Source organism: Megalobrama amblycephala, linkage group LG9 (genome assembly GCF_018812025.1).
Source record: "Megalobrama amblycephala isolate DHTTF-2021 linkage group LG9, ASM1881202v1, whole genome shotgun sequence".
Lineage (NCBI taxonomy): Eukaryota > Metazoa > Chordata > Actinopteri > Cypriniformes > Xenocyprididae > Megalobrama > Megalobrama amblycephala.
This window is the reverse complement of record NC_063052.1, coordinates 17,864,477-17,892,102: the sequence shown is the minus strand read 5'-3', so window position 1 is coordinate 17,892,102 and position 27,626 is coordinate 17,864,477. Positions and strand designations below refer to the sequence as shown.

Sequence of the window (27,626 nt, the reverse complement as noted above, 5' to 3'; positions counted from 1 at the left end):
ATTCAGTTAATCAACTCAACCAATGTCAAGAGGTATAAATTCAGCAGACTGACTTCTGTTCATCTGAGAGTTTATCAGCATCCCTCCTCCACCCCATCTCCTCACTTATAGTCCTATCTACTTTTACCACACCGGGGGGAGTTCTCTGGGTTCGGGCCAAAATTCCGAGCTCGGAGCCCTCTCCCCGGACAGCACGCCAAATACGCATAACTTTACTCTATTTAATTATATGGATATGTGAACTCGTGAACTAACATTCATCAAAATGTCTCCAGAAAGTCATACAGGTTTGGAGCTACATGAGAGGTGAGTAAATGATGACATAAATGATAAACATCTTAATCATTAATTTCAATTTTTTTTTCTTTTTCAAATTCAAATGTTTTAAAATAGATTTTTTATGGTAATAGTTTTTTTTTTTTTTTACATTAACATGAATTATTCATTTACAAACATGGGGAGTTGCACCATGTGACATTTTGCAACCTTAACTAACCTTGCTTTGTCATAAAAAAGTCAAATTATCTGATATTTAAGGAAACTTACTGACCATGGGGCTCTGCAGGTGCTTTCTATATTATATCACTTCCTGTTTTATGTTTTTTTTTTCTCCATGGTAGTTGGACCACATGACTTCTGCATGAATTTCTACTGCCACTGATTAAGCCTGTATTACACAGGGCTGTACAATGAATGAACACAGACCTATTCAGGCTCAGTTTTATTAATAATTTGTGCCAGTAGCACTGCATGGTCCAAATGGATCTCCATCCATTGAGATGATCAGGAATAATGATCCTGATTGATCTGAATGGCTGAGCTGTATGCTCAAAGGGACCTCTTGCATAACAGTGTGGAACAATAGGAAAATACCACGTGTTGCTGTTACAAAAGAAAAACCGAAAGTGACTTTCCTCTACATGGATAGATTCAGGAAGATTCAGGAAGTTACACTTAAAAAAAAAAAAAAAAAATCATGATTTCAAAAGGAGGTTTTCACAGTGATGCCAAAGAGGAACCATTTTTGGCTCCCCAAAGAACCTCTCAGTGAACAGTTCTTTAAAGAACCATTTTTTTTTTTCTTATCGTGAAGAAGATTTAAAAAAAAATCTAAGGAACCATTTTCCACTATAAAGAATCTTTTGTGCAAAGATTCCATGGATGTTGAAGGTTGGAACCACAGATTGCAATAACCTTTATTTTCAAGAATGTAGGAGCAGTGAGTAATTTTCTTGTTTTGTTATTTGATTAACATTAATTACACAGACAGTAGCAGGCTTATTCGGCTGTCAATTTAAGACCTAATGCACGGATCCAATATACTGATACACATCTTATTATCTCCCAAATTTTTACATTCACTTAACCGATTGTGTGCACCTGAATATCTGCCAAGCCTGGCCTTTTGACTTATTTTTGTGTGTATTTGACTGTTTAGACACACACCTGAAGCTCAAAGTATACTTTGCTTATCTGTGTTTTGCTTAAACCGGTTAGTTCACCCAAAAATGAAAATTATGTCATTAATGACTCACCCTCATGTCATTCCACACCCGTAAAACCTCCGTTCATCTTCGGAACACAGTTTAAGATATTTTAGATTTAGTCCCGAGAGCTTTCTGTCCCTCCATTGAAAGTGTATGTACGGTGCACTGTCCATTACCGCCCCCTTCTGCTCCGGACTGTGACGCGATTAGGACATCCGCGACATGCACACTTACGCACCATTTTAAAAAATATAGCAATACCAAAATACAAACAAAGTAGAATAGCTTGAATACAGCGTGCGTCTCCCTCAGACTGTAAACGAAGCTCGGGCGCACTAGATAACACTAGATAACACGTCATCAGCGTCACTGTCCGGAGCAGAAGGGGGCGGTAATGCACCAATAAGTTGGATGCCAACTGCTGAATAAAGTCGTAGTTTTTGTTATTTTTGGACCAAAATGTATTTTAGATGCTTCAAAAACTTCTAACTAACCCACTGATGTCACATGGACTACTTTGATGATGTTTTTATTACCTTTCTGGACATGGACAGTGCACCGTACATACACTTTCAATGGAGGGACAGAAAGCTCTCGGGACTAAATCTAAAATATCTTAAACTGTGTTCTGAAGATGAACGAAGGTCTTACGGGTTTGGAACGACATGAGGGTGAGTCATTAATGACATAATTTTCATTTTTGGGTGAACTAACCCTTTAAGCTGGGTGCACACTATAGGATTTTGGCCACGATTTTTGCGAATCCTAAAAGATTCCTCTGATCCTAGGTCAAAATCTGTGGTCTTTGATCACTAGTTTGACATGTTCACCAACAGCTGATTAGTGACCACTGCGATCAAATTTTACCTCCAATGAAATTCTGCCAGTGTCAAAAGTTTTGACGCACAGTCCTGGTGTGGCTTCTCCTACGACATCCGTCAAATCAAAAACCAATAGGAGCACAGAACCTGATGACGCAATTTGTGCGACAACAACAAACCAACACTTGCTCCACACACACATCTTAGTTATTTATTTTTTTTCCATTTGTCTGAATGAAAAATCAAGCCATGATCAAAATGAACACTGGAGACATTTCAATCCCACATGTAAATGCAGCTCACCATCACCAAACGTGTCACCGATTGATGATGTAAAACTCTGGATGAGTCTTCTTGTGTGTGACTGTTTTTAACAAATCTTGAATTTTAACAAATTAAAGGCAACTGAGATCCCACACTGTGACATGGCTTATAGCGGGGATCATGTTCGTACAATCTGACAAACAACAATCGCAAAAGACTATTATAAATCGTACAGTGTGAACTCAGTTTTAAAAGTCACGTTACATGATTTTACTGATTTTGACATTAAGTTTGGGCTTTTAAGGAGAAGCGAAAGCATACCAACTGTAATGGGATGTGGCATAATAATCATTATATCTTGATTATCATGATTTCATAATCGTTGGAAGCCAAAATCTAAATTTAAACTAAAATTTGATTAATCGAATTAAGCACACATTTACTATAAAGTTTAATTCTTCAAAAAGGTCACTAAAATGTGAAATCAACAAGTATCAATGTGTATCCTTAAATCACATAGGACATGGGTGTGGACCTCAAGTATGACCAATGTATTGTTCTATAAGGACAGTCCTTGATGGAGTTTCATCCTGGTTTTTCCTCTAGAGCCATGTGTTGTGGTCATCACTCACAAAGCACTTAGTGAAATATTGACGTGCACTCCATGATGATGAAGCCACTAGAGCAACTGCAATGCCGTGGTCTGAATATCGACATGTGACAGACCTCATCCAAACAAGGTCTTCTTTTTATCTGTTATTTAGGTCAGCAGCAAAACATAGCATCAACCACGCATCCTTATTCATCATAAATAAATGGAGGACAAAAATGTACACATTTCACTTAAGTGAGAAGTGTGAAGTGTTTGAAAGTTGGTCATACTGTTGGGTTAATGTACCAGCACAGCTCACTCACCCTCTGGGTCCAGCTGGGAGGTACTTTGACTCTTTTTCCCCAGTCCAACCATGGCGGCCATCTTCGCCCCAAAGCTGGAGCGCCTCTTCTTGTCATCGTCCTCATCGTCGTTCCTGCCCAGCGAGCACATGTCTCCACCCACACTGGAACTCTTGGTGATGTTGGAGCCAGGGGTGGCCGTCTGAGCCCTGTGTTTCATTTTAGATGTAAACTCACTGTCAGCGATGTCAGGCAGAGGTGATACAGGAAGAGGGAAAGAGAGGAGGACAGGGACAGGAAGAGAGAGGAAGGGACAGACTTCAGCTACAGGATTTAGCGGCAGGGTCAAAGGTGAAGGACAGTCACACTGGTATAACATCCAAAGGGTATGACATCTACTGGGGAGCAACAACATGACCAGCAGCTATACAGTGCTGCAGGGATGATGTATTTTTGTAGGCCGAAACCCAGAATAAAGTTTCATTTTAACACTTCTGGTTTTATCAGACTGAAAGGGTTAGCTCACCCAAAAATGAAAATTATGTCATTAATGACTCACCCTCATGTCGTTCCAAACCCGTAAGACCTCCGTTCATCTTCGGAACACAGTTTAAGATATTTTAGATTTAGTCCGAGAGCTTTCTGTCCCTCCATTGAAAATGTATGTACGGTATACTGTCCATGTCCAGAAAGGTAATAAAAACATCATCAAAGTAGTCCATATGACATCAGAGGGTTAGTTAGAATTTGTTGAAGCATCAAATTGATTCCATTGAATTGATTCCATTGAATCCTTTCATCTGTCGGCGTTGGTAATGCACTTTTACGTCGCCGTGGTTGTTTTTGGCGATTAGGACATCCGCGACATTTTGAAGCATCGAAAATACATTTTGGTCCAAAAATAACAAAAACTACGACTTTATTCAGCATTGTATTCTCTTCCGGGTCTGTTGTCAATTCGCGTTCACGACTCCGCTTCTTCTTCTTCTTTCCTGTACGGTGGTTGGCATCTAGCTTATTGGTGCATTACCGCCCCCTTCTGCTCCGGAGTGTGGTTCACGACTCCGCAGTAACGCTGCTGACGTGTTATCTGGTGTGCCAGAGCTTTGTTTACAGTCTGCGGGAGACGCACGCTGTATTCAAGCTATTCTACATTGTTTGTATTATGGTATTGCTATATTTTTTAAAATGGTGCGTAAGTGTGCATGTCGCAGATGTCCTAATCGCCAAAAACAACCACTGCGACGTAAAAGTGCATTATCAACATGACAGATGAAAGGATTCAATGGAATCAGTTCAATGGAATCAATTCAATGGAATCAATTCAATGGAAAGGATTCCAGAAGAGAAGACAATGCTGAATAAAGTCGTAGTTTTGTATTTTCGATGCTTCAACAAATTCTAACTAACCCACTGATGTCACATGGACTACTTTGATGATGTTTTTATTACCTTTCTGGACATGGACAGTATACCGTACAAACATTTTCAATGGAGGGACAGAAAGCTCTCAGACTAAATCTAAAATATCTTAAACTGTGTTCTGAAGATGAACGGAGGTCTTACGGGTTTGGAACGACATGAGGGTGAGTCATTAATGACATAATTTTCATTTTTGGGTGAACTAACCCTTGAAGTCATTGGGATTTTTGAATGGGTCTTTGGTTAAATCAAAAGATAACATGACAGACTTTATTGTGTTCGCTTGCGCGATCTGAGGCTCAAGTAATTTATTATATACAGAAATTATTATATGCAGTGGCTTCTCTTACTTAGTGAAAAAAAAATGAAAATGATCCCATGATGTACTCACCGTTCTTTCAGATGAACGCAATCGGAGATATATTAAAAAAAATATCCTTGATCCTCCAAGGTTTATAATGGTTGTGAATGGGGGGCCATGTTTAAAAAAAATCCATCCATGCATCCATCCATAATCAAAGCAATCCATACAGCTCCAAAGGGTTAATAAAGGCCTTTTGAAGCGAAGGGATGTGTTTTTGTAAGAAAAATATCCATATTTAAAACTTTAACTAGCTTTAACTAGCAAATAACTAGTTTCAGGAGGACGACCGTATTGCCAAATCGACTTGCGCCCTCTGACGCGATGTAATACGCAGAATGTAGGAGTAGCATAAGCTTAGATGCCTCTCACGGTTCAAACAAATAGAGCTGAGCAACAAACTCAAGCTGCTCTATCCTCTACACATCCGCGTTCGTCATTGCGTCGGGTCAAAGGTTGCTCTTACGCCGAAGTCGACTTGCGCAGTATGAGTACTGTCATCCACCTGAGCTATTTTTCATACAAAAACGCATCCCTTTGCTTCAAAAGGCCTTTATTAACCCTTAGGAGCCATATAGATTACTTTAATTATGGATGGATGCTTTTTATTTTTGTTTTAAAACATGGCCCCCCATTCACAACCATTATAAACCTTGGAGGACTAAGGACATTTTTAAATATATTTTCGAATGTGTTCATCAGAAAGAAGATAGTCATATACATCTGGCTTGAGGGTGAGTAAATCATGGGATTATAAAGATGGCTTTATAATTTTCATTTTTGGACTATCCCTTTAAAGTTGTGTTCAATTGTGAAAATTATCATTACGAACAAACTGTGTAAAAAAACATGCTTTTTTTTTTTTTTTTTTGGGGTCACTGAGCTTATTTTCTACAATAATCCAAAACCAATAGAAAACTCCTATTTTTTGTTAAGGGAACCAGGGTGAATACTGAAATATAGTTAAGACTGTACAATAAGGTTCCAAGTTAATATGAACTAAAAATGAAAACTTCTAATGCATTTATTAATCTTAATTAATATTAATTTCAACATTTACTAATGCACTGTTAAAATCTGTGAATATTATTTAATGGACCTGAGCTAAAGAAAAAGGAGGGGTGGCCTTTCCATGTTTGCAAAAATATTTCCAGGCAGCACAGTTGAGATTAATTGTCTGCTGGTGCAACCCAGAATATCAAGCAAGATGGAAGGACATAGAGAATGATTGGTTTGACGAGATCCCTATTCAAGCGATCATTGCAGACGCAAATCTAATCAAAAATAAAAAGGGAAATCAATGGATTAAAGTAACTTTAAAAAATTGGTTTGACACCATTAAGGACTATAATTTGGAGGATTCTGTGACTGTATTGAAATGGGCTTCATATGATTCAGATTTTAAACCAAATACTTTAGACATGCGGTTTAGACTATGGGCCAAGAAAGGGATCACTGCTTATTGTTCAATTATAGATAAAGGGCAATTGATAGACTTTAATTCTCTAAAAGAAAAATTTAATTTAGAGTCCAAGGATTTTTTCAGATACCTTCAGCTCCGACATCATTTCTGTCAGAAAATTAAAAAGGGGACTGATGAAGATCCAATTAAGAGTCCTCTAGTTAAAATATTCTGTTCAGCTTATAAGGCTGAACCAACCATTATTTTACAAAAAGCACAACATTTTGTTTTTACTCTGAGTGTACACAAATGAAAGAAGATATTCCACAGATTAAAATGGTGTATAACTCTTAATTGTATGTGCAACATTGACAGAGTATTTTGAGTCTCTTTCACACTGATAAGAAAAAAACCACGGTGGTATCGCCGGCGATACCTTCAGACCTCAGAGTGTTAAAGACTATTACTAAACTATATGGAGCTCTGATGGATATGCAAGGAGATTCATCTCTGTACATCAAGGAGAGATGGGAGAAAGAAAGTGGTATCACCATCTCAACTGAAGACTGGAAAAATATATGTGAATTTCAATGGGCAACTTCTCGTTCTTCTTATTGGAGAGAATTTTGCTGGAAAAACGCTATTCGGTTTTTCATTACTCCAAAACAGAAAAATAAATTTCTGGGCAACTCAAATTGTTGGAGACTTTGCGGCTCACAGGACACTAACCATTTTCACATATTTTGGGGTTGTCCTATCATCAAAAGTTTTTGGAAAGATATACATAATGTATTGGAAAAATTTTTAGACATTTCAGTTGATTTCAGTTTTGAGACACTCTACATGGGAAAGGTGTCAATGGTTTCCTGGGTTAAGAAAAACAAATATATGTACAGAATTATTCTTGCTTCAAGTAAAAAAGCTATTACTAGATGCTGGTACAAACCTAACCCACCACAAATACCGGAGTGGATTGACATTGTAAGAAGTATGTTTATTATGGAGAAAATTACTTTCTGTATAAATAACCAAAAAGATATGTTTGTTGATTTTTGGTCTAAATGGATTGTGTTTATAACCCCTATTGAACCAAATATTTTTTTGTTATAAATCATATGTTTTTGTGTTTATATAAATATTGTGTTTACACCCCCTTTCTTTTGTAAATAGTTTTTGCTAAAATTGGAATATAATTTAACGAGATATATTGATCGGTTTTTGTCATGAAGACCTTTGAGCAGTTTTTTTTTTCTTTCTTTCTTTCTTTCTTTTTTTTTTTTTTTTTTTTTTTTTCTTTGAAATGCTGTAAAAGTGACAAATGTCAAACTGATATTGTGAAATTGTATCTTTTTCCAATAAAAACATAAATATAATAATGGACCTGAGCTAACACGAACTAACGATTGTAACAGTTGTATTTTTATTATCTGACATTAACAAACATTAATAAATACTGTAACAAATGTATTGCACATTGTTAGGTAATGTTAGTAATGCATTAATGTTAACTGATGGGACCTCATTGTAAAGTGTGACCAAAATCTCTGCAGACTTTTTTTTAGTCATAATGGCGTCATGAAATGTAAAGACTGTGTGCTGCTGTGTCTATTTTGAGTTCACGTGCTTTGAGAGATTGCTGTAAAAAATAAAAAATGGCTGTAGTGTGATGTCAATCTCGACACAAATAATTCAATTAATCAGCATTAGGATTAGCATTATTTAATTTAATTGAAAAGATCTACTCCAGCAAATCTTGTAGAAAGGTCAGGCATGTACAGAGACTGTAATATGAAGTATTTACCCAGTATTTATGCGGAAAGCTTATATAATGACCTATTTAGGTGACGTGAGACAAGCTCTTGAGTCAAACAAGGAGAAAATAATGAGACAGTGACTCACTCTGCTGAAAAGACATGAGAAGATGGCTTTAGGCTACTAACATGAGATTGAATCCTGTGCCAGTGACCCGTCTTACTAATAGAAACGAGAGATTACTTTCTCTTTGTTTTTCTGTGAATGGCAAGTTTTAGGTAAACTTTTTTTCTGGGTTTGTATCTAGCATATAAAAATACTATCAGGAGACTTGTATAAGGACAGTTCTGTTGACACAGAGTTAAAATAATTCTACAGCTGTGAAGAAGAGGATGAAGCTGTTTCTATGGCAACTGTCTTCAACCCTCATCTTTGCTCTGAATGTTAAAGTCTTTATGAGGCAGGATCATCTGACATTAAACACTGTAACACTCTAAACACTGACTCAAATGTATGTGTTATTTATTTTTTTACTATGCATCTACAACCTGCCATTCTCTACCAAGGTCTCTCTCTGTTCCTCATTCCAGCTAAACTAAGGGCGACCGGCCGTTTGTAGTTGTAGCCCCCAGGGTGTGGAATGCACTTCCATTTTTTTGTTAGGTCTTCTTCCACATTGGATATTCAATGCCATATTCAAATCTAGGTTGAAGACACATTTTTTTCTCTTTAGCCTATAGTGTTGCCTGAGATGTCTAGGTGTTTTAGTTGTTTGATTTGTTTTACTTCTATGAGTCTGTTTTCTATTATACTTTGCTAATTTTATTTAATTCTGTTTTTTTTGTGTGTGTTTTTTACTGTATTTTCCAAATGGTACAGCACTTTGGTACAACATTTGTTTTTAATTGTGCTTTATAAATTAACTTTAACTTGACATTGCTTTGTATATTGATATCACCAGGTTTCAGCAGGTCCTATTATATCTGACAACTGTCTAACTGATTAAAATATCGTAAAATATTCTCAACAAACTCTCTTCTATTCTTGAAATACTGTACTTAATATTTTAGATGTTATTTTTTTTTAGAAGTTTTTTGTATTTTTTTTAAGAAAACGGTTAAGATCAGACTGAAAAACTCCTTCAGAAGGAACCGCAGAGCAGTAGGTGCTACACACAGCCAGAAAAAAGCACAAGATTTTGCTTTAAGTCTATGTTCTTCTGCTGTTGCCCTTTTATTTTATATAAATCTAATGTAGATGTCTCATGAAATGACCAGTCTAAAGTAGAATTTTTTATATTTATATATACCGTTCAAAAAATTTGGGGTCAAAGATGCATAAAAATTGATCAAGAGTGACAGTAAAGACAATTATAATTAACTTTTCTTTGGACTTTCTATTCATAAAAAAAAAAAAAAAAAAAAAAAACAGATAATAACGAAAATGTTTCCAAATCAGCATATTAGAATGATTTCTAAAGGATCATAAAATTATAAGCATAATAGACTTCTTTCAAAAATATTAAAAACGTTACTGACCCTAAACTTTTGAACAATATCTATTAAAGAGTTAGTTCACCCAAAAATGAAAATTCTGTCATTTATTACTTACCCTCATGCCGTTCCACACCCGTTAGACCTTTGTTAATCTTCAGAACACAAATTAAGATATTTTTGTTGAAATCCGATGGCTCAGTGAGGCCTCCATAGCCAGCAATGACATTTCCTCTCTCAAGATCCATAAAGGTACTAAAAACATATTTAAATCAGTTCATGTGAGTACAGTGGTTCAATATTAATATTATAAGGCAACAAGAATATTTTTGGTGTGCCAAAAAAAACAAAATAATGATGGCCGATTTCAAAACACTGCTTCAGGAAGCATAAGAGCATAATGAATCAGAGTATCGAATCCACTGTTCGGAGTGCCAAAGTCACGTGATTTCAGCCGTTGGCAGTTTGACACGCGATCCGAATCAGAAGAATCATAACACTCCGAAGCTTCCTGAAGCAGTGTTTTAAAATCGGCCATCACTCAATAAGTTGTTATTTTAATATTAATATTGAACCACTGTACTCACATAAACTGATTTAAATATGTTTTTAGTACATTAATGGATTTTGAGAGAGGAAATGTTATTGCTCCCTATGCAGGCCTTACGGAGCCATCGGATTTCAACTAAAATACCTTAATTTGTGTTCCGAAGATGAACGAAGGTCTTACGGGTGTGGAACGGCATGAGGGTAAGTAATAAATGACAGAATTTTCATTTTTGGGTGAACTAACCATTTAAGTACTACAGGCTCATAGTATCATTCACTAGAACTGAGTCACTGAAGTATTGGATCATACCCTATGATAGTGAGATGAGCTGTAGAGGGAAAGCAGTGTGTTTAAAGTGTCATCTTGTCTTATCAGTCAAAACAAATGAAAATAGTGAGTGGACAGAAGAACTCAGTCATCTCTCTTCACATGACAAAGGAGGACTATGGCTAACTATAGCTGGGTTTCCATCCAAATGTGAAGCGAATCTTTTCAAAGTTCACAAAAAAAAGAAAGAAAAAAAGACCAATGCGAATTAGGTACATTCTTTCATTTCTATCAATAACCAACAGTAAATAATAAAACACCGTAACCGAGTGTTTGTGAAGGGTCCGCTAAACACTCACGAATAAGAAAATAATAAACGAGAGCCGACCGAACTCTCAATTTTATTAAGCATCACACACATGTGAGAAGACAAACCCGCGACACTCCAGTACAAAAGTGCGCATGACCCTATCCACGGCAAGCCCTAAGGGAAAAATGCAATGCACACACATACAACGAGCGGCAGTACATCCAGAATTAATGCATCATAACAGAATCAAAGATAAAGTTTTCTGTTACAACACCATTAGTGGAAACAGCCGATTAGTCACGTGTGATTAATGTTCGCATCAGAATTTATTATAATATAATGCGTTTCCATCTCCCATTATTCGCATTAACTCAAAAACCACCTCAAGCTAACGTAAAAAAAAAATTTCCCCGAAATTTGGCATTTCCATCGCTCATTTCTGATGCGATACTTCAAAATTCGCAAAAAAAAAAAACCCCAAAACAAAACAAAAAAAAACAGGGTGATGGAAACATAGCTTATGGCATTTCATCTTTTCTTGGCACTTAATCTCATGCTGCAGCAACTCAGTGTGCCTGTGGAAACTTGAGAAACCATTGAAGACAGGGAGGAAGAATGCTGAATGTTTTCATTTCCTGTGATGTGTAGGCAGAAACTATGAGACCTAATGATTCTGTCTGTATGAATGCATAATAACTTAGACAGGAAATGACCTTGTCTGACTATGACAACTGCATTTGAGTCTATGAATGATACTCCCCCCTCATTAACGCAATGACTGCCATACAGTGCCGTCAAACAGAAAGAGCCATAAAACATTTAGAAGAATACTGGTGCTGCTCTAAAATGACTGTAACCTAATAAAAATGCAGTCTAAGCTAGTCAACATCTGTATGAGAGCACAGAATGCTGTTTATGTAAGAAGTCATGCTACTGCAGTTGCTAATTGGTGAAAAATTCTGTTAACAACATTAAAATTCTATTTTATCTGCTGTAGCTTTTTAATGATCACAAACACTTCATCTATATTCAGTCAGTGACCCACAAATGGTACCGAAAACTTATTGAAGTGTAAATTGCTGGAAATGCTTGAGAACTTGAGAGCTTTTTTCTTGTTTTTGCTCTAATTGGAACGGAGATGGCAGCTGTTCACGCAGCACTCCCCAGGGTTACTAAGATGACAGTGATATTATGTAAGACTCAAACTCTTTTGGGACAATATGACGAATTACAGGGCAACGGAGAGAGGTGTCATCCAGAACTACCAAAAACAGGATTGGATAACAAGAGACATGCACTGAAAAAAGTGAAACGACTGTGTCATTTATTTAAAGTGCATTTTTTTTTGTTGGTCTATCGAAGTTTAGATTCCAGTTTTGTTCGGTTTGTCTAAAAGCAAATAACTCTTCCCGCAAAAAAAGCTAGAAGAAACAATTTTGTTTGTTTGTTAGTTTATTTATAAATTATTATTTTATTTCTGTTTTTTTTTTTAGTACATTACATTAGTACCTAACAAATATTATGCGTATTTTAAAAAGACATCACAATAATATACATCAAAGTTGTCTTTATTTACATTTCATAAACTAAATTAAACACTGACTAACAAAATGTTTTAATTTTATCTGAAGTGAAATGCTATTTTCATATTATAGCTAATTTAAAAATCATTTTTCCTTTATTATTTTGACTACATTTTGGCTTATGTCGAAAGAAAATATATTAAGTATGGTCTTATTTTTGATTAATATTAAATCTAAATTTTATGTTTGAACAAATTACAGTATTTTTTTAAATTCCAAGTATGATTTTTTCAGTGTACTAACAACGAGAACACACACTTGCACAACACTGTGTAAATCTATTTCCTAGTTTTCCTAGATTTCCTAAATTCTAGTTTACATCAGAATACATCAAATATTTAGGGGCATTATCAGACTGGAGAGAACATTAGCTGAGGACACTAACTAGAGAACACTAAGTTGGAATCAGCTAAAGGACACTAGTTAGGGGTCATTAGCTAGGTTTATGAGACACTCTGCTTCTAACCTCTCAGGTTCCTCCTCTTCTTCCTCTTCCTCTGGGTGCTCAGTAGAACCACCCACCCCCCCTTCATGCCCCGCCCCCTGTGCGCTTGCTGTAGTTGCTTCCACCTGCTCTTCCACAACAACAGCGCCCTCCTCTCCCTGACTCTGAAGGGCCTCCGCACGGCTGACATTCACACACACGGACAGATGCGCACATGGACAGTCAGACAGACACATAAACCAAGACATGACACCATGAAAGGAAGCATGCAGGACAGAAAAGACACAGAACAGACAGCCATGAGCTTGGCAGACATGCGGATTATGAAAGTAAAAGAAACCTTGAACAAAATAACAGAATGAAAGTGTGAAAATAAATTAACTTTTAATTCTGTGACAATAAAGGCCACAGAATGATGCTGTCATATGCTTTAAGACCCTTCTGTTAAAGGATTAGTCCACTTTTAAATACACTTTTCTTGATAAATTTACTCACCCCATGTCATCCAAGATGTTCATGTCTTTCTTTCGTCAGTCGAAAAGAAATGAAGGTTTTTGAGGAAAACATTCCAGGATTTTTCTCCTTACAGTGGATTTCAATGGCTACCAACAGATTGAAGGTCAAAATTTAAGTTTCAGCGCAGCTTTGAGGGCTTTAAACGATACCAGATGAGTAATAAGGGTCTTATCTAGCGAATCGATCGGTCATTTTCGAAAAAAATACAACCGTTTATGCTTTATAAACAAAATATCACCTTGAACGGAAAGTATGTTTAAGGTGATATTTTGTTTATAAAGCATAAACGGTTGTATTTTTTTCGAAAATGACCGATCGATACGCTAGATAAGACCCTTATTACTCATCTGGTATCGTTTAAAGCCCTTGAAGGTGCACTGAAACTGTAATTTTGACCTTCAACCTGTTGGTACCCATTGAAATCCACTGTAAGGAGAATAATCCTGGAATGTTTTCCTCAAAAACCTTCATTTCTTTTCGACTGACGAAAGAAAGACATGAACATCTTGGATGACATGGGGGTGAGTAAATTTATCAGGAAAAGTGTATTTAAAAGTGGACTAATCCTTTAATGGGTTAATCTTATGAAAATACTGTCAATTACAAAAACATGTCCAATTCATATTTCAACATTTATGAAAAGTAAGCTTTTCTACTCAAAATTCTCAGTGTCGTGTGATAAAGTCTTCAAAATCTGTAATATGAAATAAAACAATGTTATATAATTACATAAAATGTATTGCATTAAAGCAATGAGAATTGATATGCTTAAAAAGATTATGTAAACTATGCAAAATATTTGTTTCCCTTTTGATTTTGAGGTGAAATATGAGCTGGACATTTCTTCATTAGAGTCACCTATATAAGTCTTCAAAAACATGTGATGTCATCTCAGCCATTGGTAAACACACTCTCGGAAAGTTCCGAGGTTTGGTTCATTCGCAAGCAGACAGAGCCAAACCTGAACTCACCAGAAGCACAGTAAGTGTGACCAGAGGGTTTGTCCATGGCTGAAAATACATCCAAAGGTTTGACAGGTCATATTGTGTGCCTACCTGATCCTGCGGCTCGCTCGCACCCTTTCTGATTGGACAGACATGTAGCTCGTGCTGCTAAGCCGAGATGCACTCGACATAGCGGACACGTCGCTTACATCACTGTCCGATGACCTCATGGAGAGACTGTCCATCCCATGCTGAGAGAAAAAAAAACAAAAAAAAAAACAATGCTGATTATTACATTAAAATAATGTTGCACAAACTGACTTCTAAATAGAAACTACATAAATCTCAAACTCCCACAATTGATTCCAATAGAGTGCAACAGTGCCCGCCCACATTTTTAGCTGCATTGGTTCCGGAACTATTTTTCCATTCATTTAAAATAAACCAAACCAATCGGCTATGAGGTGAATTATTACAAATTTTCATTTGAAGCAAAAAAATCTGACAAAAAGACAAAGGTAGAAGACCGTATACTTAAAGGCTTTAGTGGAGGGAAGATTGATCTACAACCCTATGAAGCATTGCTACTGACGATCAAAATAAAAACAAAATCTAAAATTATTTATTTTAAGTGTATAATGTTCATTATATCTGTAGAAACACTATATTTTAAAGTTGCTAAAGAGGATCTTTCCGTTGACTGAGAAACCAAAGACTGTTACTGAGTTTTTGAAATGAACGCATGCGTAAGAACAACCCCCTCCTTCACAGCTCAATTCGAGGGAACGCCTCCCAAAACTCGTGCACAAGTATTGGAACACGAGTGTTTACCACCGGCATTCGCTGTGTCGTGTTAGTGGATTCATTATGTTGGACTCACCGCAGGTAACTCATAATCTGCAGTTGTTACTCCTGTCTCCTGACAAAAACATTGCATGCGGCGCCTGTGGAGTGTGGAAAGTTACTGGAACGCGCAACCGTGCGTCTCTCACAAGGAACGTAATGGCAGTGATTGACAAGCCAGAGGGCCAATCGTTTACGCGATGATCGCGTAAACGATTGGCTGATGTTTTTAAGGCCCTACCTCGTGCACAGATGATGTATATTAATATTATTCCTTTCAGTGCACCTAATAAATAGTCAGTTTTATCAGTTAGTAAAGACAGTTTCAAGTAATATTGCAAAAATGTATAAAACAAAACATCATCTTTAGCACCTTTAAGTGAATTGCAAAATTTGCACATATACACACATATTTAAAGGGGTCATGTGACCTGTGTTGTTTTATTGTTTTATAATGTTTCCTGGAGTGCACTTATAATGTTAGTATGCTTTTTACATCAAAAATTGTCATAATTTAGAAATAAAAGGAGTTTTGGCGAGAGTCACTGATAAACTCGTGTTGTTTGATTGACAGCTCCAGCGACTGCAAAGAGAGTGTTCTTTGATCGCTTTCTTTATATAATTTAAATCACTGTTTAAATAACAGATTATTTTCATCCTACTATGAGAAACAACGTGAAGTTGACCATTTAGCCACTTGTTTGATTTACTGACACATAGACAAAAAACATCCGACTGCACATGAATCATTTGGCTACATATCAGACCAGGCCTTAGAATTAACACAATTACTTACATATTGTTGCATTACTGTCAAGTCCATATCGTAAAAGTCTGTTTGCAAAGCCTGCGCCGAAATACGATTGATTTACCAAAGAATCCAAAGTGAAATACCGAATATTAATAAATAAAGCTCAACTCAAACATTCACATTGTTGAAAATAAATAACCACATTCCTAGCATAAGGTAATCTTATTTTTGTCCTGTTGTATTGCTCTTCGCTCCTCCTAATCTCGCCAGTGGGCGGGGCTAACATGGCAATGATGAAGCAGGCGTTGATTTCTTCTGTGGAGGCGGCATTTCACCTATCTATAACAAGCACATTTCAGGATCAGTCGTAATCTAGGCCTGGTGTCAATAAAAGCTTTTATTGGACTAACAAGGATCTCTTCAGTTCTGAAACTTACAGGATATTCTAGTAACAATTTATTTTAGGGTCTTTTAACTAGTTAATTATTAGCATGCATATTACTAGAATATTGACTGTTTATTAGTAATTATTAAGCACATATTAATGCCTTATTCTGCATGACCTTATTCTACATTCTTAATCCTACCCAATACATAAATTTAACAACTACCTTACTAACTATTAATAACCAGTAAATTAGGAGTTTATTGAGGTAAAAGTCGTGGTTAATAGTGAATACATGTGTAGGAGAGTGTAGGGGAGCTCTGCTGGCATGACTCTCTGATTGGTGGAATTTTCTGTACAGCATCATGGGTAAAGTTTTTCACCATGAATTTCACTGTTAAATGTGATTATTTTAAAAACAAGTTGAAATAATGCAAACAGATGGCTTCAACAAACCCATTTATCATCATTTCTGGTCAGAAGTTCTCGATACCATCTTAAACTTTTTTATTTTTTTATTTACATGAGCTTGCAGTGCATTCTTGAATTGCATTATTCTGTGTTAGATTATGGTCCAAGTGGTTTGACTTTCCTCATTTTTAGTAGAAAGTGCATTAAATGCTTTCTAGGTAGGCAGCTTACTAGAGAACCATTAACTAAAATGTTTAGAAGTCACAAAGGATGTCATATTCCAGAACACACAGATCTCACCTGACAAATAATTATAATAAAAATAATATAAAAAAACAGGCTTTATATAACTTCTATCATTAATCAAAACAGAATAGATTACCAAGTGAAGCGTTGCTGGTAAGTTTAGTAACATATGCAAGAATTATGGTAAACAGCGCACACACGCCTCGGTTGGAGACAGGAAGGAGATCAAATAAAAGAGACGTGTTATATAACTACAGGATTCTCAGTGCTCATCTTTTCTTATAATAAACTCAACGTGAGTCCTGATGGTATATGATGGTATATAGCGTATCAGGAACATGGGTTTGACAGATACTTGACACTTTATGTAATCATGCGGAACAGCTTGTCAGTACTTAATATAATGTCTATGTCAGGGCCTGTATATTGTGTCCTAACCAGGCACAACATGATAAAGCAACAAACAGTAAATTTTAAATGTTAATCTGAGAGTTTTTGCTCTCACTAACTGCAAGAAAAACACTGCAATTAGACATTTTGTTGGACGCTTGAGTTAAATTTTTGTCGTGTTGCACCGAGAAGCTCCGCCCACTGCAAATCTTATTGGTCTAAAACTCATTTCACTTGATGTGGCCACAAAAAGTACTTGCATACATAAGACATTTAAAAATACTGAATGTCGTATTTACATTAGTAATAAAATAAACATTTAGTAAAATGTAATGTAAACAAAATGTTGATTTTGCATATTTTTTTAATGTTCAGTGTTGACAACAGTTGTGCTGCTTAATATTTAAATGTGAAGATATAAAGAACAGCATTTATTTGAAATATAAATATTTTATTACAATATTCTAAATGTCTTTACTGTCAATTTTGATCAATTAAATGCATCCTTGCTGAATAAAAATATTCATTAATTATTTTATTTTATTACTGACCCCAATCTTTTGAACGATAGTTTGCAGTATCTTGGGTTGTAAATTACAGACTATGAAACACTAGATTCACTGTTTAAAATTAAACAAAGTACAAAAAAATGAACTGGTAGTCAAATGTTATTGGATGATGACTATAGTTAATGTGATACTCTACTTTGTTAGGACACCTGTGTGATATTTAGGAGAACTGACTTCAGACATTAAAAACTGTAGCACGAATTGCAACAATTTTGGGCCCAGTGTAGCAGTAATTTTCACTTTGCTTTGAAAATTGACAGAGACACATCTCATTGTATCTGGTTGGGACACAGTGTAAGGGTGGAAATTAATTTTATAACAACTGTAGAGAACATTCCTTACTGAAAACTATTCTCAGTCCACTGGTGACAAAGACCAAACGTCTGACAACGGACATGTTTGTAAATGCTTAAAATATCACCTAGGGGAACTAGGCAGGAAATGATACACTGGCTAAGACTTCATGAAGTCAACATGAAGAAAAGCTTCATACAAAATCTATTCCTAAATATTGAGGATACTACAATTGCTTTACTGTAGAATGACAGAAAAATATTAAAAATGAACTTAATGATAGAAAGAAACATACCCTTGATGGATCCTTCAAAGTGCCTGTGTGTAGAGACAAACAAAGTTAGATGTATTGAAACCCATCAAACAGAAGCACAATACTGTATGTGAATTATTAAATGTTGCTTGTTAATACAAATACACATCCAACAATCTCCAAAGCGACACACATCAGACAACAGAAGTTATAAGGACAGCAATTTTCAACAGTAGGACATTGCAGCTGATCCAGTCCAACCCAAATAAACAGAAATGTGAAAGAGAACACAATGCCATTAAGCAACTGAATGAAAATTTATTTGACCAGTCATTTAAAGACCCCATGAAATGGTTTTATGAACGCAAGTTACACACGCTTGAAAAGGAGATGATGTCATTAATAATTCTGGCAAAAAAAAAGATACTGTATTTTTGTAACTTCTGTACTGTGTAACATTTACTTTGTCGACTTTTAGGCATACACTTGCTTATGATAAGATAAAAGCTAACACATATGAGCTGGTAAAAGAGTAATGAAAAATAAAATAAAATAAAATAAAATAAAATAAAATAAAATAAAATAAAATAAAATAAAATAAAATAAAATAAAAAAATAAAATAAAATAGAGATTCTCTAAGGAAAAAAGTGCAACAGTGCCCACCACCTTTTTCAGCGGCGTTGGTTCCAGAAGTATTTTTTCCATTAATTTCTCCCATAGGGATTTTAAAAAAAAGTCTTTATTAAAGCTTCATAAGCCATAAACCAAACAACCAGATAAAAGCATTTTAAAATCAGACAAAAATACAAAGGTACAAGACTGTGTACTTAATGGCTTTAGTGATGGAAAGAACTACAATCCCATGAAGCATTGTAAACAGCAAAATCGAATTAAAAAAAAATTGATAAATATAAAACTACTCATTTAATAAAATGTGATTATATATAAAAACAATATGTGTTAAGTGTATTGCCAAATTTGCATATATATTTAAATATTGAATTATTTTAAGAGCATAGACTCAATTACTTCATGGGAGTGGGTGGAGCTAAAGAGATCTTTTGGCATGTTTTGCTTGTTTCCACTCTCTGATTCATGGAATTCTGCTGTTATACATGATTATTTTAAAACTAGGTTTAAATAATGCAGGCTAACTGCTTCAACAGAGGCTATTGATTAACAACCTCATAGCTCAAATTAAGGCTCTCTTTAAGGGTCTACAGTATAAGTTATACTTCAGGAACCCGACTGTTGCACTCTATTGAACAAGCAAAATCATGAGCTTTTATCACATATTCAATAACATTCAGCAACCAGCAAGAGACTTGATTTAAACACTGATGCCTGGGGATTTTGGTCTCATAAAGAGATAATTTCCTGAATTCCACATATTTTGCCATATCAAAATGTATGCAATGAAGTATAACAAAGATAAGACATCATATCCTAATTCTGTGAACCACTGAAAAGACTGAATCATTTTGGATGCTGGTTTTCAAAATGTGATGCTGGTGTCTCCACTGCTTAACTAAGAGTGTGTTCACACTTGTTGTTCGGTTCTCTTGGTTTGTTTGTTTAGTCCTGGTTCGCTTACCGTTCACAATGTCTTTTTTAACACAGAACCCCAAAACAGCTTTTATTACATATATTTTGCGACGGAACTTGCCAAACATCCAAAACTGCCTGGATGATGCCTGGATGTATGCGTGTACATATGACGGTATGTGATGGAGCTGACAAATTGTGAATAAATTTTACATTATAAAATATGTAAAGGAGTAAAAAACAGTGGCAGGAATCACTCCGTCACACACAAACGAAGATCTGCATCGAGGAGATGCGGTTCTGATGCCTGTACCGAACTGTGATGGACAATATCATGACTATGATAAGAAAAAACAGGTATGCTTGAGCATTCTGTCCTTTTTAGGACTGCATCTTGTGTCATCATTGATTCGTTTACAAGTTTTTGGTCCGTGTTGCATTCATATTTGAGTCGAACCGCACCAGAATTCGTTTGAAAGCAGACCGAGACCCATCTTTTCAGGAGTCTCAGTCTGCTTGTTTTGAGCACACCAAGGTTCAGATGGCAGCGTTCATACTTACTCAAATGAACCGCACCAAAAGAGCATATTATGCACCAGAGTTCATTTCAACTGAACAAAACCTGCCAAGTGTGAACACACCCTTACTTAACCAGCATGACTTCCTTGGTATGGTTAAGTTAGCTTGTTAAGCAAGCTGGTCTAACTGATTTGATCAGAAAGACAATACACCCATACACACACACACACAACCAAAAGTTGTTTTGAAGGGGTTTATGTTAGGGTTAGTCTGTATACAATACCTGCATCTCCATTCTCTGACACTGTTGACTCTGACACTACTGCTGATATGTGGATGAAACACAAAATGAGAGGGAAACAAGACAGTTTAAACAGACACATGACACACAATGTTATGATGGAAACACACACACACACACACACACACACACAAAAAAAAAAGGATTTAAGATGAATTTCAGATTCAGAAACTCATCACTCATGCCGAAAAAAAAAAAAAAAAAAAGATCTGAGAAATCCAACACAGCAGAAAAACCTTAAAGCATCAAAACAATGTACTGATGTGTAGCTACAAAACAAAGTTAACGTGGACCATACGTCTCAAACACACACTACAAACACAGACCACCATCTATGCCCTATTTTCCCCACTACATACTACATGCAACACTATCATAATGTCTAACACAGCTCAATGGCACGTTTTATCATCTTAATTCTTCTTTTATTGATGTTAACTGTTTAATTTGAGCACAATCAAAGATCTTCTAACTCTAAAATAACAACAAAAAGGCCAGGCCTTTCCAAAAACCCACAAGTCTCCAGTTGAATTTTCCTTAACCTATGATACAGGTGCTATACAATTACTGTTAAATGTAGTTTATTCTGTTCTTCTGTTTTTTTGGATTATCATAATGTCGAAATTACAAACAGATTCTAAATTTATCAGTGAGAACTGTTTGTCTCAGCATCAATAAAACTGTGGTAATTACTTAATCATGTTAATGACTATGAATGTGACCTTCCTTCTACCTCAAGTTGCCATAGTGACTAAAAAGAACAATTAGCAGTTCAGATGAGACAGACTGAACTATGAAATACAGAAACACTGTGCTACTGATACTACTAATAATCACTCTTTCCACACTTAAATCCTTATGATTTTCACTAGACGGGATGCAGTACTAGCCTACTTTATAGTTTATTGTACTACTGAGTGAGTGCTGAACTGAGTGCTGTTGGAAACAATGGTTTCAACACAGATAACTGCAGTGTTTATGCCTACCGAGGCCTATAAACATTTTCTGCAAACTTATATGTCATATCATATCTGAAACTCAGGTACTGGTGTGTTTGCTGCTTAGTTTAGACACTGCAAGAACCCTTCATGTCAGGATCATGAATGAACTGTTCTTCTGAATTAGTTATTTTAATAATTCAGCCAACGATTGTGAAAAAGGAATACACTTTAGCATTCTTGTAAAAAGAGTACTTATTATAGAAATATGCTTTTTTTTAAAGAATATTACTATTCACACATTTGTAATGATGAAATTTCAATATAGTACATTTAAAATATTAACTTTGAATACAATATTGAATTACACAGCACTTAAAATTATAATCAAGTAATTTATACGTACTTTAGTATGTTAGTCAGCAGATTAAAATAAGTGTACATCTTTAAGGCATTTATTAAAAAAATAATAAAACTAAATAATTTAAAATGTACTTTAAAGTAAAACGTTTAATTTTACATTATTACAAAGTGTACTTTTTAAAAGTGTACACTTATCCTAAGTGGCCATTTATTTCATTAATATTTATCTGCAAGTAGAAGTTTTTTTAAATATACTTTTAAGATTTGAAGTACACTACAAGGGCACATTCAGTAAATTTAAGTGCACTTCTTTTTCCTAAGGAAAATCGATTCACAAAGCATTTTATTGTAAATTAGTTGACTCGATGCAATCACTGTTTTCTACAGAGTTGCTTTATAGCAGAGTTGAACTTTGTTTTCATAACTGAATCATTATTTTCCTGTTTATCCCTGTAAAGACTGTAAAGGCTCTGACACAATCTGTATTGTATGAAGTGCTATATATAAATAAAGGTGACTTGACTTGACTTGAGTAAAACTGAAGTGGATGATGTGAACTCTAATCAACACAACTAAAATGCACAGACATTTTTAGGGTCAGTGGCCCAAACCAAGAAAAAGGGAACCATGTTCTGCTGTGTTTGTTTAGAACAATTTTCATTGGCGAAATAGAGCAAAAACATACTGTATTGACAATATTATGTCTAAAATCTAAAAATATTTGAGAAAACCAGCTCTTTTGCTCGTGATATCTTTTAAGAGGGGAATTTTTGCTCCCATATCTTGAATTTTGAGTCATTTTTTATTAATTTTGGTTGAATTTTCCCCCCACGCTCCTGTTAATTTGCGACCCTGGTCTTACTTCTTATTCTTCTTTTCATATTTCTATATCTTTTCGCTCAGGAATCGAATACTAGACTAATAGACATACTGAAACATGACACAGCCATACAATTTAAAGATTACTCTGTTCAATTTGATGGAAATTTGTCATATAATTGAAATGTGTAAATCTTAAGATTTTTTTGCAGAATAAACTTCCAGATTAAGTCAGCTGTACTGTACTGTACTGTTTATATTGCGTGTTTATTCTACATAAATTCCAATAGACCTTTTCAAGCACTTTGTGTATAGTTCACTTAAAAGGTTTAGTTCACCCAAAAATGAAAATTCTGAAAACAGCATATGAGAATGACACAGAAGAGAAGATATTGTTGAATAAAGTACATAAAGTATTCTCGTTGCTTCATAAAATTAAGGTTGAACCACTGCAGTCATGTCGACTATTTTAACTATCTTTAGTACCTTTCTGGACCTTAAATGTGGTGATTATATTGCTGTCTATTGAAGAGTCAGAAAGCTCTAGGATTTCATCAATAATATCTGAAATTTGTGTTCCAAAGATGAACGAAGGTCTTACGGGTTTGGAACAACATAAGGGTGAGTAATAAATGACAGAATTTTCATTTTTGGTTGAACTACCCCTTTAAATATTTTGTGCTTCTTTATAAAGGTATTGCAAAAGATCATGTTGATTGTGCATTTTCTTGTTGCAACATGTTGTCTGCTCAGTTCAGTGTGCGTCAAGTGGCAAAAATCACCCTCGCCAGATTGAGGACAAATCAAGCATTAATGAGGCTTAAAAAGCTTTTGTCTATGTATCGTTTGCAGCCCATAATGAGAATAAACACCAATATATTTATCAGTATTTTTTGCTTGCTAGCACACCAATACCGCAGACATTTATTTAACCGTGAAAAGCAGAAATCATGATCGTGTTAATATAAGATTAATTATGAAGCATGGGTCTCCTCTAGTCTGCTACCCCTCTAGGGAACTTGGTGCTAGCGAGAAATGGAATCCCCGGAGTGGATCTGGAGCAGCAGAGTCATTACAGAATGCATTTAGCACAGATTGAAATCCACTCCGCTCATATACAGCACTCTGTCTGCTATAGGGGCCCCATAGCCACCCCCCTGTGCATGTCTCTGCAACACAAAATTTGAAAATCTATATAACTGAATAAAAATGGTGATAATCCTATTTGGATCATTTTTTAATTGGTTCACAGAATCATCTAAATGAATTGATTCCCTTTAAAATGAATCGGACTTCTCAGTGCTTCCCAGCATGCAAACACACCATACCAGTATATTACATGTTTGATGCTCAAATATACCAAAAAGCAACACTAAATTTTTGTGTATTTTAGTAATCATGCTGTATAGAGCTGTATCTACAGAAAGTTCAGTCTTAACAAATAACATGGCAGCAATAAGAGCAGCAAAAGCGGAGAGCTACACAGCAGAAGAAGGGCTGCAATCTAGTTCCCTTGGAAGCGCACTAGGGTTGATCTATTCTACTAAAGGCCGATAAAGACCACAGGTTGTGGCATACCAGGAGCTTTCTTCTGCTGGTCCTCCCATGTCACCTCTGAAGTTACAAGACAAGGAGAAACAGTCAATGGTCCTAGTTAATTAGATGTGCATACTTCAGGCCAGTAGAGTGTAGAATATAAGGCAAGTTTAGCAAGTTACAATTATATTCAGTTGACCCTCATAGTTTGAAAAAAAAAAAAAATCCAGTGATTTATTTCCCTTCATAAAATTGTAAAATGATTAAAAACAGGAAAAAATTGCAATAACTTAGTAATTTAATATTATTATTTTTTTTATCACTTTTTAAAATCAATTTTCAATTGAAATTCTAAAAGAAAACCTTGTATGAAAGTCAAAAAGTTCTAATTTTAAAAAAGGAGTGTCATTGAGCCATCTACAGGTGAATAAAGGTACTTGGTTTGCACAAGTGTATAGTGGCTTCAAAAATATAACCAATTATTCTTAACAAAATAACTAATCCCTTAAAACTATAAAAATAGCTCAGCATAAAACCAGAATTTCTAAACATTTTCAATAACATGATTTCTTAATAACATCACCAACACAATCATAACACAAATAGGCTTACAAAATATATATGATGACAGTACAAACGTCAAGTACTGCAAACGTATCTACTTAAACATCTCTTTTTTTTCTACATCTCTGCAACACAAACACTGTAAAACATCACTGAGAGATTCACACGCTCACACACACTTGCCTTTCCTCCCATTGACAGGTGGGGGAGCTACAGGCTTTTCCTGGGATTCTTGTGTCGGAAATGGCACACATAAACAGAAGTTGAGCTTAATAATCAGTATTGTCCACAACCACACAGGTACAGTCTAGCCATGCTAAAACACACACACATATACACACACTCGTGCTCATGAAAAGTTGTGAGCACATTTTTTTTTTTTTTAAAGAAAAAGAAAACAGTGCTGAAAGCTAAATAAATAATCTAAAGAAACAGGCACTTAGTCTGTGTTCAGAACAGCATACTACTCTTACTATTTGTGCAGAATGCAGTATCTAGTAATGTTCATGATTGCATACTGCATCCTGTTTGACATACTATTTTAAATGATCACAGGAAGTATGCAGTGTATACCAGGGGTGCAAGACCTTTCAGTGCACTGGTAGGATTTCACAATTGAGACAGCCTTTTAAATGGCCGACACCATGATCAGTGCCCTGACTACTGAACTAGGGAGCTGATTAAGATGCTCCCCAAGTTTTGCACCCCTAGTGTATACTGTGTAGTATGTAGTAAGAAGTACTCTTGCATTGACACACCTGGCACAGATGCCTGCTGGACAAGAGGTGGGGCCGGTGATGAGGCAGGGGTTGGAGGGGGAGGAGCATGTGTTGGAGGAGGAGGGGCACTGGCTGGAGGGGGAGGAGCATGTGTTGGAGGAGGAGGGGCACTGGCTGGAGAGGGAGGGGCATGTGTTGGAGGAGGAGGGGCATGTACAGGTGGGGGAGTGGCAACTGAAGGTGGCGGATGGGCATGTGCAGGAGGGGGAGGAGCGTGGACATGAGGAGGTACGGGGACATGTGCGGTGGTAGGGCCCGGGACAGGAGGCTCCATCCCCACATGAGCTTTGTTGATGATGACAATGGAGACATCATGATTGGCAGAGACAGAGTTGTGGACAAAAACAAAACAAAACAAAAAACCATAAGAAAATTAGCAAAAGGATGTTTGGGTGGACATGGATAGGAAATTTAATAATGCACCAAAATTTAAAAAAGACAGACAATAAACATGAAAAGTCTCTTATGCTCAGCAAGAGTGCCTTTATTTTGATCAAAAATACAGTAAAAACATATATTCAAATTAGTAAAATTTAAAAGAACTGTCTTTAGTCGAAAAGTTGAGAAAACAGTTGTCCTACTTAATATTTTTGTGGAAACTGTGATACATTTTTTTTTTTTAGGATTCTTTGAAATTGAAAGTTTAAAGGACTGCTTTTATATGAAATAGAAATCTTTAACAATATAACAGTTTTTACTGTCACTTTTGATCAATTTAATGCCTCTTTGCTGAATAAAAGTAATCATTTCTTGCAAAAAAAAAAAAAAAAAAAAAAAAAAAAAAAAAGTTTTTGAATGGTAGTGTATAGACTTACATGTAAAACCAATGGCAAGAAAAATATAGAGTTATTCCAAACAAGAGCTAATTTTAAATCAGAATTGTTGGTTTTGGCAAAAAAATGTTGGTGCATTACTAATATTATGTACAATAACACACACAACAAGGTACAGTAGTTTGTGCCACTGTATTGAAGTGTAGTGTACTGCTACAGTATTTACTGACCACCACGCTCTACACTCACTAAACAGCCACGGCTCACCTAAACTTTATTTTAGTTATAACTAATAGTTATAACTATATTATTGTTTCTTAACATTTAATCTACAGTCTTTTTCTTATTTGTATATTCTTATTATGGGATCAAATGGCTATGCTTGCTATTCAATAACAGCATTACCAGCCATTGCTTGTGTGACTTGTGGAGGTGGAGGGGGCGGGGCTGGGGGTTGTGAAGCCCCTCCCACCGCTTCAACATTCAGACAGAAATAAGTGTAAAAAAGAAAGACAGAAGTATGCCATCAGACATGAAGGTAAGTGAAATGTGAAAAAGAAGCAAGAAAGCTAAAATAATCTACAATTTACTGAAAGAGTGAAACGTCTCTTTTCTAAGTCCACTGGTGACTAAACATACTAACTACAGTGTGCTACAGTGCAAATGCAAATACAGTTTTGAAAATTCAGTTTTTGAACACTGAATAATTTAAAAATATAAAAAGTTACAAAGATCCATTAAAGTGTAACTTGCGTAGTCTATTAGCAAACTTATTGAAACAACTCTGATGAATAAATGCCATTACTCTCAGAATATAAAGATCATATTTGCATTT

General features: G+C 35.6%; 1 protein-coding gene across 14 annotated transcripts in view; it reads right to left on the bottom strand.

The window, feature by feature from the left end:
• rims2b (regulating synaptic membrane exocytosis 2b) overlaps window positions 1-27,626 on the bottom strand; it is a 173,621-nt gene that overhangs the window by 17,566 nt on the left and 128,429 nt on the right. For 9 of the 14 annotated variants that reach the window (XM_048201935.1, XM_048201936.1, XM_048201938.1 and 6 more), the window contains 3 exons: window positions 18,696-18,718; window positions 14,623-14,762; window positions 3,488-3,702 (listed from right to left, as the gene is read on the bottom strand). In XM_048201935.1, the coding sequence (XP_048057892.1) occupies window positions 3,488-3,702; window positions 14,623-14,762; window positions 18,696-18,718 (378 nt within the window). Of the gene's footprint in view, window positions 1-3,487; window positions 3,703-13,072; window positions 13,111-14,622; window positions 14,763-18,695; window positions 18,719-21,001; window positions 21,044-24,717; window positions 24,769-27,626 lie in introns of those variants that run through there. The other 5 variants (XM_048201948.1, XM_048201949.1, XM_048201934.1 and 2 more) reach the window with 5 other exon arrangements.